At 44.9% G+C, this 20002-nt stretch overlaps 1 protein-coding gene and 1 long non-coding RNA gene across 2 annotated transcripts in view; one reads left to right on the forward strand and one right to left on the reverse strand.

Moving 5' to 3' along the window:
* The window catches only part of LOC149326199 (uncharacterized), a 21978-nt gene extending 2735 nt beyond the window's left edge, over positions 1–19243 (forward strand). The window contains exon 2 of the mRNA XM_089563385.1: positions 17960–19243. Within this exon, the coding sequence (XP_089419511.1) occupies positions 18227–19243 (1017 nt within the window). The 5' untranslated portion in view covers positions 17960–18226. The remainder of the gene's footprint in view (positions 1–17959) is intronic.
* The window catches only part of LOC149326200 (uncharacterized), a 53910-nt gene continuing 50129 nt past the window's right edge, over positions 16222–20002 (reverse strand). The window contains exon 4 of the long non-coding RNA XR_016286405.1: positions 16222–16938. This is a non-coding gene — a long non-coding RNA (uncharacterized LOC149326200). The remainder of the gene's footprint in view (positions 16939–20002) is intronic.

The raw sequence follows: 20002 nt of genomic DNA on the forward strand, positions 1-20002 counted from the left end.
CCAAGTAGGAACTTGATGAGTTTGTAATTTACTAATAAGAAGCAATTTACCATTAGCACCCAAGTACAGCCATACCGCTACAAAGGAAAGCTTTGTAGATTTGCTTTGTAGCCTTATGGCTTCACTTGAGTTGATGCTAATGAGTAATTACTCCCTTATTCCTCAAACATGTGCACTGTAGCGCGAAGATTGCCGCGGCTGCTGGTTGTCGCCGCACAAGCCCACTTGTGGCTTCGGCGCTTCCGTCTTTTTGTATGTTCAGAAAGATTATTATTATTATTATTATCACAAATCTTCACCTTGGGGGATTTACCTAATTCATTGATGAACATCATCATTTACTGCTTGGATTTCTGCAGTGACTAGCTCAAAGGACAAGAGGTTAGTAAGCCCTATGAGTTGGAAGGCCATTCCAGCCTTTTGTGGCAAAAACAAAAATGAATCTTGAAATGCAGTGGCCTGAGCTAACTGAGGCACAACACTGCTTGTGCGACTAGTGCAGAAGGAACCATGAGTCAGAACAGATTAGTTGCTTATGTGACGATAAACAGTTAAAAAAATCTGCAGTTTCTGCACGACATGCAGAAATTTGAAGATTCACTTTTAGTGCTGTTACACTGGAGCTTCAAAAATAGTCTGAGAGAATAAAACAAGCGGCTCAGGTCTGAACTCATTCCAGGTTTCTAGTTAAGGTAGTTTTTGTGGCATGTGCCATTAGAATACCCAAGCTGATGCCACACAGAGGATTTGAAAGCAAGCAACTTGGAAGACGGTGATACTAAGGACACGTCGAGTGTAAATATCATAAGTTGTGGGTGGGTGTATGAGGATTATTTGGTATTTGAACCAGTATACAGTGAATATACCTTTATCAGAACATGTTATAAGTTGGCAAAATGTAATGCTGACAATAAAAAAAAATATTATGCATTCTTAGTAACATTTGCAAACAGGCCAATCCAGAGCATGTAAAATGTTGTTTGGAGAACTGAAATGCTGGTATTGATTGCAAGGTGGCAGACCCCATAGAGCTGTCAGTAAAAACATGTGACAAAACACTGACAGGAAGATAATAATGCAAGTAATAAAAAGCTGAGGTCCAAGAGAGTGGCATGGGAACGTCCGAGATTGCAGGAAAAGGCAGGATGCATGAGAATTGGCAAGGGAAATCTGCCGACGGCTCACTGTTTAAGCTTGGATCCAGTTTGGAGCTATTGGATGCAAGTTAAAGAACGAGAAAACCAGCTTTACATAAAGGAATCGCATGCTTTTTCAAAGCAAAAGAAAAAAGGATCATAGGGTGACGTTGCAGCCAATGTGCATGTCGTGAAGAACAAGAGAAAGTTGGCTATTGCAGAAATGTTTTCTAAAAGCTTGCCGATTTGTATGAAAAAACTTAATGGGCCAAAACAATCTAGCAGGGGCAAGAGTATGAAATGTGTTTGGTGATTTGCAGCAGATGCCTATGTCACAAAAATGGTCCATACGTGCTGGGTGATGAAGGGTAAGAAACAGAGTGGCCAGGCTATGATGAGGCAGGAAGCTGTCTGCACAGCATGCACTAGATATGCCTACCCAACCTGCTTCCTCTCACATTGTTGCTTAATGTAAATTTCACAGAACTTAATCATAGTGTACTGTGGGGTGCAGCGGTGGCAAGTTGGCATGTCAAAACTGTGCTAAGGGACGACAATAGAGCAAGAATTGCTACCCTATGCAGTGGTGTTGTTACCGTCGTCTTTGTTCCTAGTGTAGCCTTACCAGCTTCACAGGGGCTCATTTTGCAGTCTGCAAGTAATCATGTCTGTAGCAAGCAGTCACAGGCAAATCAAGGTGGCATATAGACATATGCAAGTGCATCGACAACATCTTCTGAAAGCTTCGAGAATGTCTTGTTAAACAAATTGCTGTGACTAAGTAAGGAAGCACTGCTGAACCACTGCTTAACACCAATAAAGCCGATTTCACGAGCAGCTCTGCAACAATACCGTTGTGAACACATCCAGTTTCATACCACTGATCTCCGGATCGAAAAGGACCGTGAGCAAGATCAACAACAAACACTGCCATTGCCCATCAGGTGCTTGAAGGCCACTGCATTTTTCTGATTGCAGTGGAAACCAACATCCCACTTCAACTTAATACTGTCAAGCATTTGTCAATATTGACTTAACACTGCTAAGCAAAAAGAGAAAAAAACCAATGGCAAAGGTTTTCTCAATACTTTTTTTTGTTTTTCATCGACTCGTTATGCCCAACTTGCTCTGTGGTCAGTTCTGATCGCGCATAAGCTGCTGCCGCACTTTTTTTTTCTGCGCTACATCAATTGAAATGCACATGAAAAACAGACCTATGAGTTGGCACATATTAGAGATTTGTACACTGTCAACCAGCCATGATTTAAATGCGGCAATGATTTTTGTTTGTAATCGGGTAATACCATGTTGTCACAACCTAAACCGAAAAGGCTAGAGGAAGTGTTCAGTCACCCATTCACCACGCAGATATTTATTGCGGGCAAATGTGCGCACAGCCGGCAGGAAATGAAAAGAAATGACGCTCCCAAACACACATTTGCACTGCACCGATGTTTTCACACAGGTTACACAGTTCCTCCGGCGAGTCGTAACCCGAGCACCCATCATCACAAAATGTATTGAATGGAGCACCAAGGCGCAGAAGGATGGCGACATCGCTGTTGTCGCCGCAGAAAAGTCCGACGGCCATGCAGCCAAGCTCGCGTCACGTCACACACGCGACAATTCTCAAGCACAGTGCCAGCACGAATCGCGATCAAAATGGTAATGAATGCACAGCAAAAACGTCATGTGAATTCTTCGGTCGCGATCACTGCAACCATCGCAACGAATGCGACTAGCTGCACAACGCCACGTTCATTTCAGCAGCATTCGGAAAGCACGGCGTGCGTAGTGAGCTCTCGCAGGTGCACATTTCACTGCCTTGACGTAAAAGCACTCGCTTCGATCGCAATCACTTTCACTACGCGGACACTAGTCACTGTGATAGGCAGCTCATATGCGCACAGAAATTCACCGTGAGCAGCTGTTGCTCACCGCTGTGCGTGATGATCCTCGCAGGAATTAGGAACGCTTGCAGCAGCCACAAATAGCTCCATATAAACACTTTGCGACACCGCCAACGCGTCAGTCTTGCGTCGGTTTGAAGAGGTGCTCTGTCAACTACATCAGCGTCAATTTCAACTTGGGAAACTGTCGCTGCTCGCTGCTGCTGCACGCGGAGAAGTTCGCAGTCACTCTGAACACTTGTAATATCAACATGTGGCCAATATAATATGCTTCGCGGCATAGCTGCCACCACTACAGCCACGACCTATGGCTCGCTCCCCGGTTCAGTCGACGGACGGCCATCTCACCCCGGCAGAAGTGGAGGCAGACGTCACGTAAAAAGCAGCCAATCGCTGCAATCCGGTCGCCAGGCGGTTCCGCTCTTCTGCTTGAAAGTTGAAGTTGACCAACTTTCCTCCCGCCCGCCGAACGGGGCGGTTGCCTATTGTCTGGTCGGGCGGTCCGCCAGTCCGCCTGCCTGGCAGATCCGCTCGCTTTCGGCCTCCGCCCGGGCATGGAGCGGAATGGTGTTGTACGATCACTTTGATGCTGGCGGACGAGACGGATGGTTGGAATGTTCTGATTGGCGCTACCGGCAGTGCCGCCCGTCTAATCACGTGCAGCGGTACAGGTATGTGTTTGTAGCGAAACATGCATATATCTTGCGGTAGAAATTACCCATGAGTGCACTGCACGGGCTCGGGCCAGCCCGAAAGCCCGGGCCGGGCCAGGATATGATTTGTTTTGCCGGGCCTGTGCCGGGTTTGAAGTTTCGGGCCCGGGCCGGGCTCGAGCTTAAAGCTGCGGACCCGAGTCGGGCTTGGGTCCGTACAGAAGCGGCTGGTATCCGACTTCATTCACTATTGCAGAGTGAAGTACACAACTGCAGCATTGGAGCAGCGACACAGATGAGCTATGGGTTATAGTATGGGCTGAGAAAAAACTGAGTTTTAGTCATTGACTTATTTATTTCCTTATTTCCACGCCGCGGTGGCTTACTGGTCAAGGCACTTGATTACTGAGCCAGGGAACCAGGGTTTGCTCCTGGCGGCAAGCATGACAGCCATGTACTTTGCAGTATCATTGCTCATTGAAGAAACCCACGTGGTCGAAATGATCCGGAGCCCTCTCCTTCGGTGTCTCTCACAGCCTGACTCCCCTTGGGCCCTTAAGCCTTGGGCTAGGCTGCAGCGGCACCGGCATCATGTTTAACCGCTGCTTGCTCTTCATGGATTTCATCGCTTGTTTTGCTGACTACGGCCCCTGCGGAATCGTCTGGTCGGGTTTGGTTTCTTCGCTTCTGAATGGGCACGTGGATACCACCGTGTGCTTGCCCTTGGACTTGCCAGCTGATACCCTGCGTGATAGCGTCGGGCTTCCCGCTTTCTTCAAATGTCTGCAATCCAGTCACCTCGCCAACTTCTTGTTGGACCAGCCAATCTCGCTGCACTGCTGGTCAATGACGTCACCTGCCAGGGATATAAAAGCCATGTGCATGGACCGACTCTTCAGTGGGCTAGGCTGCAGCGGCACCGGCATCATGTTTAACCGCTGCTTGCTCTTCATGCAGGTATGTTACTATTCTGGCGCTGAGTGTATCCGATCTGATGATCGATATTTGCTGCTGTACCCTTGCCCACGTACTCTTGTATCCTGGTGTATACACGCGTTTTATTGTGCAAGTCATCTCCTCCTGAGTGGTGACGTGGAACTCAATCCAGGCCCCCCATCAAAGCCAGCGAGCTCCAGTAAAAACAGTCAATCTGGTAGCAGACCTTTAACCCGGTCTGTGAGTGGTTCCAGTCTCACTCTCGGGGAGGTTGACGATACGAGTGCTTCCACTGTAAATCTTGACAGCGAAATCTCTTCAAATTCCTCAGTGTTTGACATGTTCTCTAGAATACTGGCAGGGCAGGATCAGTTGGCCCGTGACATTGCAGACATTAAGCAATCTTTTGCCAGTTGCTTTGATGCTTTGGAGTCGCATGTGGCTGCATTAGAATCTTCACCCACGCCCAAAAATACCAATCTAATTTGTGATTTACAGGCTGAAATTAACTCTTTAAATTCCAAAGTAACACAGCTGGTGCAAAAAAAACGATGACCTAGAAAATCGCTCTCGGAGAAATAACATTATCATACACGGCATTTCAGAAGATCCGAACGAAACCGCTAACACATTGTTGACTAGCATCTCATCTGTATTTACTGATAAGTTGAAGATTAGCTGCCCCAGTATTGAGCGCTTCCACAGGCTCGGTGTAGCTCGCAAGGGTTATATTCGTCCAGTTATTCTAAATCTTTCTAGCTTCACCGACAGGAGTGTGGTTTTCAAAAACGTGTCTAAACTCAAGGGCTCTGCCTTCTTCATTACAGAGGATTTTTCTGCAAGGGTTAGGTCCATTCGGAAAAAGTTATGGGACGCATCAGTGTCTTTTCGTGACAACGGTTCTGTCGTGAAGTTAAGTTTCGATCATGCCTTCATTGACAAGGTTCGTTATAATTGGGATGAAAGTTCTAATTCATTGGTAAAAGCGTATCATGATCCTCTTTGTTCTGAGCCTGCGTCCTTGACTGCCGCATCATCATCTCCCTGACTTAGCTCTGGCCGTCCTGATAAGCTTGTCATCTTAAATATTAACGCTCGCAGCATTGTTAAAAAATTTCCTGATTTACTTTCCATTATCTCTATTCACTCTCCCCATATTATTGGCATAACGGAGACCTGGCTGCATAGTGGAATTTACGACTCCGAATTCACTCCACCAGGATTTGTTGCCGTGCGCTTAGACAGAAGTTGCAGTACTGGTGGAGGTGTGGCATTGCTGATCAGATCGGATTTGCGATTCTCAGTGTTACCTTCTCCCCCTGACACAGAATCCTTGTGGTGTAAAGTTTATCTAAACAATTATAGTATTATAATCAGTGTTATTTATCGTCCACCTGGCTCTTCCGTTCATATCCTTCATGCTGTCGCAAATTTCATGAGCAAGATCGACATTGCTTCATCAAGATTTATCTGCATGGGAGACTTCAACACTCCTGGCATCCACTGGCCTTCGTTGTCTGCATTTGGTCGTGACATTGCAATTTGTAGAGAACTAATAAACATCTCCTTATTGTTTGGACTAACTCAGGTTGTATCTAATGCTACTAGGCTGAATTCCATTCTCGACTTAGTTTTTCTAAGCGCTTCTTTGGCCCATAATTCCTTCTCTTGCGAAGTAATTGATGGGCTCTCAGACCATAAAGGCGTGTTAGTTTCACTCTCTTGTCCAGTTTCCAAATCACCCTATTTGTTTACTACTTTTCCTGACTTCACTCGTGCTGACGACAATTCCATCATTGATGTTTTAGCTGATCATTTCGATACGTTCCTTGCTTTCTCAGCAAGCCAAGACGTAAATTTTCTTGTTAATTACTTTGAATGTCTTGTCAACGATTGTGTCCAACGCTTTGTTCCTTTTAAAACTAAGAAAAAAAATACTAATGTTCCTTGGATGACTCGAGACATCTTGCATTTATCTCGTCGCGTTCGTAGGCTAAGGCGTTCTAGAAGAAGCAACGATCCCATAACCTTGGACAGATTTCACAAGGCGAAAGAAGAATTTAATCTTAAGTTGCATGCGGCCAAAGATTTCTTTTTTCGTGTCCACCTGCGCGATCTGTTAAGAATTAACCCCCGAAAATTTTGGTCATCCGGATATCTTACCTCGCGGTACTTCCTCCACTTCGTTCCGATTAGATAATGACGTCATCAGTGAGCCGGCAGTAATATCAGATGCTTTCAACAAATATTTTCACTCAGTGTTCGTTCCCGATAACAATGTCATTCCACCGCTCACCAATATAATTTCTTATTCAGCAATCAGTGATGTTGTGGTAAACCCTGATGGCATCCTAAATCTTGTACTAAACCTCGATGTTAAGAAATGTACCGGTTCAGATGGAATATACAATGCGTTCCTGGTTCGCTACTCCATGTGGTCATCGAAATACCTGTCCATCATATTCAATAAGTCCTTATCATCTGCTACTGTCCCTTCTTCATGGAAATTAGCCAAAGTGCTTCCTCTTTATAAGTCCGGTGATAGGCAATGCTTGTCTAACTATAGACCGATTTCTTTGACATCACAATCATGCAAAATGTTGGAACACGTCATTCATAAACACATCATGCTTTTTCTTGAATCCAGTAATTTGCTATCTAACTTTCAGCATGGGTTTAGGCGCGGTTTTAGTACGGTAACACAATTAACAGAATTCACTCATGATATATTACTTAACCTCAATATCGGAAACCAAGTTGATACCATTTTTATAGATTTCTCGAAAGCGTTCGATACTGTTCTACATTCCAAACTTCTTGCTAAACTAAATGCTGTAGTAAACAATCCTCACTTGGTTGATTGGATTTCTAGCTTTCTCTCATCCCGCTCCCAGTTCGTATCTTATAATTCTTCTTATTCCGCTGCTGTTGATGTGACGTCAGGAGTGCCTCAAGGTTCCGTCCTTGGACCGCTACTCTTTTTAATATATATAAATGACTTGCCACATAACATTTCTTCTAACATTCGTCTTTACGCTGATGACTGTGTTTTATACGAAGTAATTATTGGCCCTAATGATCATCGTCATCTGCAAGAGTCATTTAATAGGTTTTGTAGTTGGTGTAGCACCTGGCAAATGAGAATTACTTTTGATAAAACCGTCCTCATGTCTCTTTGCAACAAATCTTCCGTTTCCCATTTTAGTTACTCGTTCAATGGCCGTGTGGTAGATAGGGTCTCTCAGTATAAATATCTTGGTGTCATATTACGTATGTAATAAAGCACTAAAAAACTAGGTTACCTACGACGCACGCTACCCAATTCACCAAAAGACACAAAGCTACTGTTGTATAAATCTCTAATCCGCCCTTTTCTTGGTTACGCAGCTGTAGTGTGGAACCCGTACAAGCAGTTTGAAATTAACATGTTAGAAGCAGTCCAGAAAAACGCTGTGCATTTTATATGTCATCGTTATGATCGCGATTTCTCACCCTCTTCTACACTTCTCTCATTGAATTTAACCACGCTCTCCGCCCGTCGCCACACTGAATCACTAAAATTCTTACATTGTATCGTCAATTCCTCGGTAAGGCTCTCAGTTAACCACTACATTAACTTTGCACCTTTATCATCTACAAGAAGTCATCACGAGCTAAATTTAATGCCATATTTTGCACGTACTAATTTGTTCAAATTCAGTTTTTTTCCCCGTTCAATAGAAGCCTGGAATTCTCTACCTGGATCCATTCGTTCATCTCCAGTTCAAAGTTTTATAACTGCCATGGAAGACACATAATACCTGAATATTCTTACCGTGCCATTAACAGTTCCTTTTTTGTTTGTTACTTTTTGTGTGTTTTGAACTTCATTGTGCTCACTTTGTACATTTTGTTGTATTTTGTTACCTTTAGTATTTTGCTTTTTGTTTTTTCCCACTCCTGCCATAGCGCATATAATTGCGCTGCAGTATGTATAAATAAATAAATAAATAAAACATAGCTTATATTTTATAGCTACATTTTTCTCTTGTGAGAAAATTCACAAACTAAAGCGCGTTTGGCTTTCTTTTTGATCAGCTGACCAGAACGTCTCGTAAATGAAATAGCCACAAAAGCTCGCGAGAGTTTGTAAATCTCATCTCATAACCACATCTATCCCTCCTCGCTTCTTCAGCCTGGTTGTCATGACAAGTGTTTTTAAGTTATGACGTGGTTCGCGCGTTATCTGCTCCACCAGTAAGAGGAAAATTCAACCGGTCTTAATTGACCATTGATCGTTCGTCATCCCAAAACATACCTATACAAGAAAGTATTAGTTTAGGATGCTTATAGTCTACAAAACACACACCGTGAAATACTCAAGCCTTTTAGCTTTTCGTTTCTGCTGAAAGGTGACCAGTTCGGCTATGAGTTCAACCTGTGAGATCGCGTTCACTAAAAAAATGTCGTCCCACTGTTTGCAACGCAGCTTAAATGTTGATACTTCCAGGCGGCAAAATATAACTGATTAAAATCATGGGGGAAAGCAAAGTAGTCTATTACGCGTGTATGCAGCCCTTTCTATTTGGCTCTCGGAACTTCCAACTTTACCGTTGCGCACCTACACAAAATCACTGTCCAAAAGACGGGCCTGGAGAGCACTACTCTTAGTCACTTCCTTCGGGGTTAAAAAGAACCAACAACTCTGCAAGGCAAACTGTGGTTTCAGAACCTTTGTTAGTTAGTTTCTTGTTGGTCTAGTAACAGTCTACTTGCTCAGAGTGAGCAGTATATCTCAAGCGTTACTGTGAAACGGGCCGGGCCGGGCCCGGGCTGTGCTTCACTCCGGAATTCACGGGCCGGGTCGAGCTCGCTAGAGCGATAATTTAGCGGGCCTGGGCCGGGTCCGGGCTTAAAGCCGCGGGCCTAGGCCGGGCTCGGGCTTCAGGTCTCGGGCCTGGGCCTCAGATTGAGGCCCGTGCAGTGCTCTATTACCCATATTAATTGCGGCGTATTCAGCACAATATCCATTGCGTCAACGTTTCTTTTGCTGCGAGATTTTCGTCGAAGGTAGAATCGTGGTTGGCTGTGATTTGTGCTGGGATGGCACGGATCTCAGTTCAGATGACCCTGACGGCCGCGAACCAATTCGCGACAAAACTTTGCAAGATCAGGTGAGTCTGGTCATCTGAAGCGATGTTGTCCGAAACGATACGTGTTTGAACCATTTCTACTAAGAGGCTGAAAAACGCGTCACATTGCAATCGAGTACTCCTCGTTCGACGATATGTTCTCACAACGGCCCGTGATTTCTGCTCCAAATTAACAGAATGCTGCTTGCTCTGAAAGTTACGCTGCCCCGACGATTTCACAACGACGACGCGAATCTTACTGCAAATTTTCGACTGGGCCAGGCTGCGGTACACGCTGCTAAAGGCGCGAATATAGTCCGACGTAACGCAAGCGAGCGCGCACACGCTGCGTTGCGTTGGTGAAAACAGCTCCGTCTATAGTTCGACGCACTGCAGCGGCCAACGCAACCGGCGGCTGCCAGCGTGCCCCGACGGGCCCGGCGCAGGTTTGGCTCCTGCTCCAAATGCGCGCCGGCGCCGCCGACCGCGCCGACCCACAATGCATTGCGCGGAGAAAAATGGCGGATGCCAGCGCGAGCGGCGTGAGTGGCGCGAGCTGCCCAAACACCGAAACCGAGCCGGATATCGTTGTGGAACGCTTTATTGAAGCCATAAAACAACACCCCTGTGTATACGACACAAAAAGACTCGATTTCAGAGTACTTGAGATGGTACTCTGGGTCTGTTTGCCGTAGTTCTTGCACAAGCTGGTGGTACTCGCCTGTTGTTTTCCGCTGTGCGAAAATCTTTCGCACATACATTGAGCGCCTGCGCTTTCGCCGCAAGCGGTGGACTAGTAACACGAGAGCAAGTTTCTGTCGCACGGATAACACCCTAGCCATATTTCATATAGTAGCCGCAATGGCGTGAATGGAGCGAAACGGATGACGCGACGCAGAAAAAGGCGCGAACGGAATTCAAACTACCCGCCGGTCGACGATCGGCGCGCGAGTCGGCGGTCGTTCTGCGCATGCTCCGAAGCGGCGCGCGGCGTCTGGACGCATCAAAGTATAGAGGGGGTGGCGCTCTGGCCGGCGCAGCGAAACCGGCGTAGCGCAACAGACTGCGAGCGACGCTCGCCCGCGCGCTGAACACGTCGGACTATAAACGCGCCTTAACAACCGTCCGTAACTACAATCGGTGTAATCATTTTTTTTAAATAGTTAAGATTACATACTTAAAATTTTTAGCCAGTTATTAAAAATAGCACACTGCAGTGTTTTTGCATTGCTGACCGAGAAAAAAAAGTAATTGCACTTGCAGGCTTTTCCAAGCATTTTGCACAGTCACTGTAATATGTAAACCTATTCAATATATAAGGTGCGTGCGCGTGCGTGTTGGTGTGTGCATTGTGCATGCATTTAACATTCACAATATAGCACAACACTGCTGTTAACACAAATGCTAATGGACATGAGAAATTATATTTCCAGCTAATTGGAACAGGTAAAATCAGTTGTAATAAAGCAGTTCTGCATTTCACAGAACAGTGACAATGCAACAATAATTTTTGTCGTTTTTCAGGCCATTATTAAAGTCAAAATAGAAATAGCACTATGTGGCTACAAAGGGGCTTAGACGTGCATCACTAGCCTAAAAGTGCATGGCTTTGTTCTGCACAGTGACAGCGGGCCATCAAGTTGAGGTTTAGCATTCCTCCTGAGCTCATATTGAAGTTGCACAAGGCAGAATGCAGTGTTGAAAACAAATATGGGAAGTTCTGCTGGAGGCCATGTCATTGTCGCCATGTACGAAACAAGCTGGCATATACTCTGTGCAAGTCCAAAGCATTCTCAAATGTTGCTGTGAATACAAAACAAAGTGGGTGCCTTTGTATTGCATAAAAGCCTGTACATGCCATTCTCATTAATATAAATATAATGAGATGTCGGAGCCAGTAAACTGGATTACAGGTAGAGTAAATGCAAGAACCAATTTTAAGGGTTTACATGGCCACGGCTCCCGGCTTAGGCTGAGAAAGAATACTTGTACAGTCAGGAAAACAGGGTACGATGGCCATATTACATGGTTATCTCAAGCAAACACTAACATATCAAGCAGAATTTGTAAAATTAGATTTCCAGTAAGGGATATATATGATATCGTGCAATAAAATAAAATTACAAATAGGCTGTTTAAGTAGGTGACAGGTATATATGCATAAGTTCTCTGATACAGCCTTAAAGCAATGTCTAAAGTTATTTTCACTGATCAGTAAAATGTAGAATGGCTCAATATAACGATGACCAGTTCCCAAGGTAGCAAGCAAAAGTGAACATTGCTAACTGATATTCATACCGCTTAACATATGCTGAATTTTAGAGTGCTATTAGTTGCTCACTATCAACATGTTCAGCAAAATATACCTATATCACTGCCAGCAACAGAAATTTGGAAAAGACCAATATGAAGTTAGGCCAAAGAAAAACAGAAAAGCAGTGATGGCTTTTGTCGTTTCTGGCATCTCTATACAGCAACTTGAAGTTGACAGCTTTTGTGTTTAAGATGAATCAGCAGTCCTGTTGACACTATCTTGAATATATAAAAGTCACATGCATAAGTATGCATTTGCAGCATTCTCACTGAGCCATGTTATGAAGTCGATGTCTTGCTTAGCTGAAGAGACGATAAGAGAGAAGCGCCAAGGAAAGACTGAGACAGATAGGCACAGTAATGCATGCTTAGCTTTTCAGTGCACGTGTTTAGCTGGCTAGACCTAGCTTGTGCAGTGTGCAAGTTAGCCTAAATGCAACTGTATACCGTCCGACAAAACTATTGTGTGAATATGCCCCGATATTACTTGAAATAGATTGTGAGGAAAGCTCTTACAAATAAGATAGAATTGTATTGGTTTGCTGAGCTGAGCAAGTGGCTAAGCACTTCATTAGAACAACTTATTTTAGCATTTATTATACCTAAACAGTACTAAGTGACAATATTTTAGTGGTGAGCTAACATGATACACCAAGTAGGAACTTGATGAGTTTGTAATTTACTAATAAGAAGTAATTAACCATTAGCATCCAAGTACAGCCATACTGCTACAAAGGAAAGCTTTGTAGGTTTCCTTTGTAGCCTTATAGCTTCACTTGAGTTGATGCTAATGAGTAATTACTCCCTTATCACAAATCTTCACCTTGGGGGATATACCTAATTCAGTGGATGAACATCATCATTTACTGCATGGATTTCTGCAGTGACTAGCTCAAAGAAAAAGAGGTTAGTAAGCCCTGTGAGTTGGAAGGCCATTCCAGCCTTTTGTGGCAAAAACAAAAATGAATCTTGAAATGCAGTGGCCTGAGCTAACTGAGGCACAACACTGCTTGTGCGACTAGTGCAGAAGGAACCATGAGTCAGAACAGATTAGTTGCTTATGTGACAATAAACAGTTAAAAAAATCTGCAGTTTCTGCACGACATGCAGAAATTTGAAGATTCACTTTTAGTGCTGTTACACTGGAGCTTCAAAAATAGTCTGAGAGAATAAAACAAGCGGCTCAGGTCTGAACTCATTCCAGGTTTCTAGTTAAGGTAGTTTTTGTGGCATGTGCCATTAGAATACCCAAGCTGATGCCACACAGAGGATTTGAAAGCAAGCAACTTGGAAGACGGTGATACTAAGGACACGTCGAGTGTAAATATCATAAGTTGTGGGTGGGTGTATGAGGATTATTTGGTATTTGAACCAGTATACAGTGAATATACCTTTATCGGAACACGTTATAAGTTGGCAAAATGTAATGCTTACAATAAAAAACAGTATTAGTGCATTCTTAGTAACGCTAACAAACTGGCCAATCCAGGGCATGCTAAATGTTGTTTTGGAGAACTGAAATTCTGGTATTGATTGCAATATGGCAGACCCCATATAGCTGTCAGTGATGGCATGTGACAAAGCACTGAAGAGACAGTAATAATGCAAGTAATAAAATGCTGAGGCCCAAGGGAGTGCCTTGGGGGACGTCAGAGATTGGAGGAAAAGGCAGGATGCATAATAATTGGCAAGGGAAATCTGCTGAAGGCTGGCTGTTTAAGCCTGGATCCAGTTTAGAGCTATTGGATGCAAGTTAGAGCACGAGAAAACCAGCCTTACATAAATGAGGGAATCGCATGCTTTTTCAAAGGAAAGAACAAATGCATCATAGGGGAATGTTGTATTCAAGGTGCATGTCGAGAAGAACAAGAAAAAAGTTGGCTATTGCAGAAATGTTTTCTAGAAGCTTGCCAATTTGGATGAAACAACTTAATGGGCCAAAACAATCTAGCAGGGGCAAGAGTATGAAATGTGTTTGGTGATTTGCAGCACATGGCAATAACACAAATAGGGCCATAGGTGCAGGGTGATGAAGGGTTAGAAACAGAGGGGCCAGCTATAATAAGGCAGGAAGCTGTCTGCACAGCATGCACTAGATATGCCTACCCAACCTGCTTCTTCTCCCGTTGTTGCTTTCTGTAAATTTCACAGAACTTGATCACAGCGTACTGCGGGGTGCACTGGTGGCAAGTTGGCATGTCGAAACTGTGCTAAGGGATGACGACAGAGCAACAATTGCTACCCTATGCAGTGGTGTTGTTACCGTCGTCTTTGTTCCTAGCGTAGCTTTACCAGCTCCACAGGGCTTATTTTGCAGTCTGCAAGTAGTCATGTCTGTAGCAAGCAGTCACAGGCAAAAGAAGGTAACAGACAGACATATGCAAGTGCATCGACGACATCTGCTCAAGGCTTCAAGAATGTCTTGTTAAACAAATTGCTGTGGCTGACCCAGGAAGCACTTCTGACTAAATGCTTAACACCAATAAAGCCCATTTCGCGAGCAGCTCTGCAACAATACCATTGTGAACACATCTAGTTTCATACCACTGATCTCCGGATCGAAAAGGACCGTGAGCAAGATCGACAACAAACACTGTCATTGCCCATGAGGCGCTTCAGGACCACTGCATTTTTCTGACTGTAGTGGGAACCAACATCCCACTTCAACTTAATATTGCCAAGCATCTGTCAATATTAACTTAACACTGCTAAGCAAAAAGAGAAGAAAAGCAATGGGAAAGGTTTTCTCACTTTTTTGTTTTTCTTCAAGACTCATTATGCCCAACTTGCTCTGTGGACAGTTTTGATTGCATAAGCTGCTGCCACACTTTTTTTTTTCTGTGCTACATCAGTTTGAAATGCTGGTGGGAAACAGACCTATTAGTTGGCACATATTAGAGATTTGTACACGTCAACCAGCCGTGATTTAACAGCGGCAGTGATTCTTGTTTGCAATCGCGTAATACGATGCTGTTACAACCTAAACCAAAATGGCTAGAGGAAGTGTTCAGTCACCCATTCATCACACCGATATATTGATTGCAGGCAAATGTGCACGCAGCGGCAGGAAATAAATAGAAATGACGCTCCCGAAGATACACTTGCACTGCACCTATGTTTTCACACAGGTTACACAGTTCCTCCGGCGAGTCGTAACCCGAGCACCCATCATCACAAAATGTATTGAATGGAGCACCAAGGCGCAGAAGGATGGCGACATCGCTGTTGTCGCCGCAGAAAACAGTCCGACAGCCGTGCAGCCAAGCTCGCGTCACGTCACACACGCGACAATTCTCAAGCACAGTGCCAACACGAATCGCGATCAAAATGGTAATGAATGCGTAGCAGAAACAATGTCATGTGCACGTTTCGGTCGTGATCACTGCAACCATCGCAAGGAATGCGACTAGCTGCACAACGCCACGTTCATTTCAGCATTCGGAAAGCACAGCGCGCGTAGTGAGCCCTCACAGGTGCACATTTCACTGCCTTGACGTAAAAGCACTCGCTTCGATCGCAATCACTTTCACTACGTGGACACTAGTCACTGTGCTAGGCAGCTCATGCACACACAGAAGTTCACCGTGAGCAGCTGTTACTCGCCGCTGTGCGTGATGATCCTCGCAGGAATTAGGAACGCTTGCAGCAGCCACAAATAGCTCCATATAAACACTTTGCGGCACCGCCAACGCGTCGGTCTTGCGTCGGTTTGAAGAGGTGCTCTGTCAACTACATCAGCGCAGATTTCAACTCGGGAAACTATCGCTGCTCGCCGCTGCTGCACGCGGAGAAGTTCGCAGTCGCTCTGAACACTTGTAATATCAACATGTGGCCAATATAATATGCTTCGCGGCATAGCTGCCACCACTACAGCCACGACCTATGGCTCGCTCCCCGGTTCAGTCGATGGACGGCCATCTTGCTCCGGCAGAAGCGGAGGCAGACATCACGTAAAAAGCAGCCAATCGCTGCAATCCAGTCGCCAGGCGGTTCCGCTCTTCCGCTCGAAAGTTGACGAACTTTCCATCCGCCCGCCGGACGGGGCGGATGCCTATTGTCTGGTCGGGCGGTCTGCCAGTCAGGATCCGCCCAAAAGCAATCGTACAACGGCCCTTAGGGCACTCGCTCGAGAACGAAAAGCATAAATGGTTTTGTACAAAGAACAGTTTATTAAAGGAACATAAGCAGTGACAACCTATGTTCAAAAAGTGATTTTAGGCATCAGTGGCATTGCAATATCAGTGCATTCTAAAAATCAAAATTAAAAAACGCCATTATGTAAACCTAGAAGACATGAACGCACAGAGAATATATATATGATAAAAAAGGTATCAAGGTAGGTACGGTATATATAATCAAATGCTGCATGAATGAATATAGGTGTGTACACGACTTTGGAAGAGATTCAGGTAAATAGCAGGGAAGTAAAACAGCTGACATGTATTGAAATGCATCAGTCTGTGGCTATGAATACACACATGCAGAGAAATGCAGCGAAAATTTCCAACCTTTGACTCGTGCATAAGAAATCACAGTGCATTGGACTAGGGGCAACATAATATGCTGCAGTGCTAGTGCTTAGGATAGACTCCAAGAAAAGCTCACTGTGTGACTCGGCCAACCTTGTGCATGTTTAGCTAACTTTTGCAGATGAGTTACATGCTGGCATGCTGTATGGCACAGCTCGTCTGCCATTCCCTATTTCGGTTACTTGTTTTTTGTTGGTGCCAAGGGTAGGAAGTTGCAACCAAGGCAAGTCGAGAGTTGTGTGCAGAGAAGACTTTCTTGAAAATCCGCAGAACAACTGTGACCATGGCTGGAGAACAACGATGATTGGAGGTCATTAATTCAGTTTGCCGTGATGATGCACTGGGGGTAACTGAAAGTATGCGTGCATATAAATAGGTCGTTAGAGAAATGAAAACAACGCACAGAGTGTTTATAACAAACCGGCAATTCTTCTCTAAGTTGCATTATATTGCATCCACCATAGTGTCAAGTTAAAATATTACTGAGTGCTAAATTGCAAGCGGTCCGTGTACTGCACAATATCAGTACACATTTAGGGACGCCATATAGTTCAATGTAATCTGCCGGCCACTGCTACTGCATCCCTCATAGCCCATGCATTGCTTCAGGAAGTGAAACCTCGAGTGTTACAACTTCCTGAAAAAAAATGCACAGCAACTATAAACAGCAGTGCAGCATAGTTCGAGCATGCTTCTATTGGACATGAGCATACATGTCAACCAATTTGCATCTTATGCGTACACCCCTCTTAATTGTTACAGAGCCGAGCACCTCAGCCAGTCTGTTCTTGCTGCCTGTGGGTCATCAGTAAATTCTCCAGCTGCACAACCAAGTGCAAGCCATGAAAAGGGGTTGCCAAATAATATACCACAAAACCTCTCGGGTCTGCAGAGCACCTTTGGTTTTTGTGAGCACCTGTGTCTATGTATGCCTCGACATTATGTATGATGTGTTTCACAATTTTAATTTTGCACAAATCATGCTGCAACTGTTCATAGAGACTGTTTTTAGCATACAGCCAGTCATTATTAACTGATTTCTGGCATTCCTTGAGGGGCTCTGTGACAGCGTGCTTGTCGCACAGGAAGAAGCTGAAAAACACGGGTTTTCCGCGCACCCTGTGTAAGCTGTTGCCATTCGGCATTATTGAGTAAATTGCGAACCATTGGTCATGGCAATGTTCACACTCACAAGGCACGCAACCCCTCCAGAAAGCAAACTTGTACTTTCTAAAGGAAGTAACGCAGCAGGAGCAAAAGCAGTCGACATAGTATATGGGCAATCGGAGCAGCACTGTGGAAAAACAGGCACATGAACTTGGCGGCATCGGACGAACAGGGATGCTCACCCATTTCTTCTTCATTGTGCAGATCGCACTGTATTTCGCAGGATTCGACGATGGACACAGTACGCATGCTTGCCGAGAGGCCGGCACTTTGAACCCCCTGGATCGCTCGACTGATAGCCGTATCATCGACGGAGCACTACCACCACTGTTCAATTCCCTTCCACGTGTGGTGCGACCATACCAGCTGACACAGGAGGTGACGTCAACAGAAGCGCGGCAGCGCAGCTATATAAACAACAGCCCTACCGGCCGACACTTCAGTGGACTTGGTGGCATCGGACGAACAGGGATGCTCACCCATTTCTTCTTCATTGTGCAGGTTGATGATAAATACACAGTATTTTCTGTTCGTGATGACTCTCGTGCTTTGATGGTGCTACCAAGTCCACAGTTTGTTTCTACATTGGTTGATTGCTTTCATGTAATTATATTGCTGCTACTAACATCTGGGGACGTTGAACTAAACCCGGGACCGCGCTCTGACTCACACTCAGACTCTAGCTCTAACACTGAAATGTTGAAAAAAATTCTTAAAGAGCAGACGAAAACCAACAAAGCTTTGAAAGAGCTAACAACGAACCTGAAGCAAGTAGAATCAACAGTCAGTAGTATTCAAGACAGGATTGCGGCAATAGAGACGGAAGTGAGCCGATTGAAGCATTGTGAAGAGAAACTAGCAGAATGCGATGAAGCTTGTACGAATACCAATAAGCAGATGCTAGACCTGGCAGCCAAGGTGGGTGACCTGGAAAACAGGAGTCGACGCAATAACCTCCTAATATACGGTGTAAAAGAAGAGCCGGAGGAAGGTGCACAAGCACTAGAGGATAAAGTCAAGCAAGACATTTTTAAAGACGTTCTTGGAATAGAAGTAGTCTCAATGGAAAGAATACATCGAATTGGAAACACCAACAGTGAACGCTCCCGTCCGATCATGTTGAGACTTTTCGATTTTTCTGAAAAAGCTAAAATTATGTCTAGTTGTTTTAAACTGAAGGGATCAGATGTATCTATAAGTGAGGACTTTCCAAAGAGAGTAAGAGACATACGATCAAACCTTTGGCGTTCTGCAGCAGAAGAAAAGGCGAATGGAGCGAAAGTGTCTCTTACGTTCGACAAGCTGAAAGTGGACGGAAAGGTATACATATGGAATCATGGCCAGGATTCTGGTTCATGCGCCCCTAGTTCACAAATCCGCCACCACGCGCCGCATGAAGCTGAGCTCCTCGTTCTCCTCTTACATACCTCGTTCCTGGTTTGGGAGAGAGATGCCTCCACCTTCCCCCACTGTCCACTTATTGTGTAGTCCCCACGCGTGAACCCAGCTTTTCGGGGCCCCGGCTGAGATTCTCTTTTTTCCTTTCTTTCTTCTGTCACCCAGGGTGTTCAAGGCACGCTGATTGTGTGGCTCCCCTACTCGCTCCCTTCTTTGCTGGGGTGAAAGAAAAGAAGCCGGACTGTGGCTAGTGCGGTCTACGCATGTCGTCTTCGTCGAAAAATTGCTGACGGTTTAGCTCTGCTAACTACGAAATATTTTTCGAAAGCAAGTTTTTGCGTGTGGACACCAACGCCGCGTACCTGTTTCCTTTCCTTTCATGACTTGTGCACAGATTGAAGTTGTTGAAGACGACGAGGCGCAAAGCACAGCGTGAGAGTGTGTTGCAGTTTAGCACAAGGCGGTGATCGGCTTCGGCGAGAGCGTAGTGCTCTCGTGTACAGGCCAGCGAGACTGATCTGTTTGCCCCGCCGCGGGTTGCAAACTCCGTCGCGGCAATATTTATTTTGTTTGTTTGTTCATTTGTTTACATAAGTACATTACAGCGCTGCTATGTCGCTGCGGATGCTATGTTGCAGTTGCTATGTTCTTGGCACAAACTTACATTTATAGCAAGATCTTGATCGGGATTTACACACCGGAACAGTGCTTTCGTACTAATAATGCAAGTCTGCATACGGGACAAGAAATACCCAAAAGTTCCAAAAGCCGTTCAGAACTTCGAGACAAGGAGAATGCCAAAGCAACTTATGAAGACAAGCTTGTTGCTGCGATAACCAGACAGCGGTG

The sequence above is a fragment of the Amblyomma mixtum genome, chromosome 10 (genome assembly GCF_055824585.1).
Source record: "Amblyomma mixtum isolate Tamu chromosome 10, ASM5582458v1, whole genome shotgun sequence".
NCBI lineage: Eukaryota > Metazoa > Arthropoda > Arachnida > Ixodida > Ixodidae > Amblyomma > Amblyomma mixtum.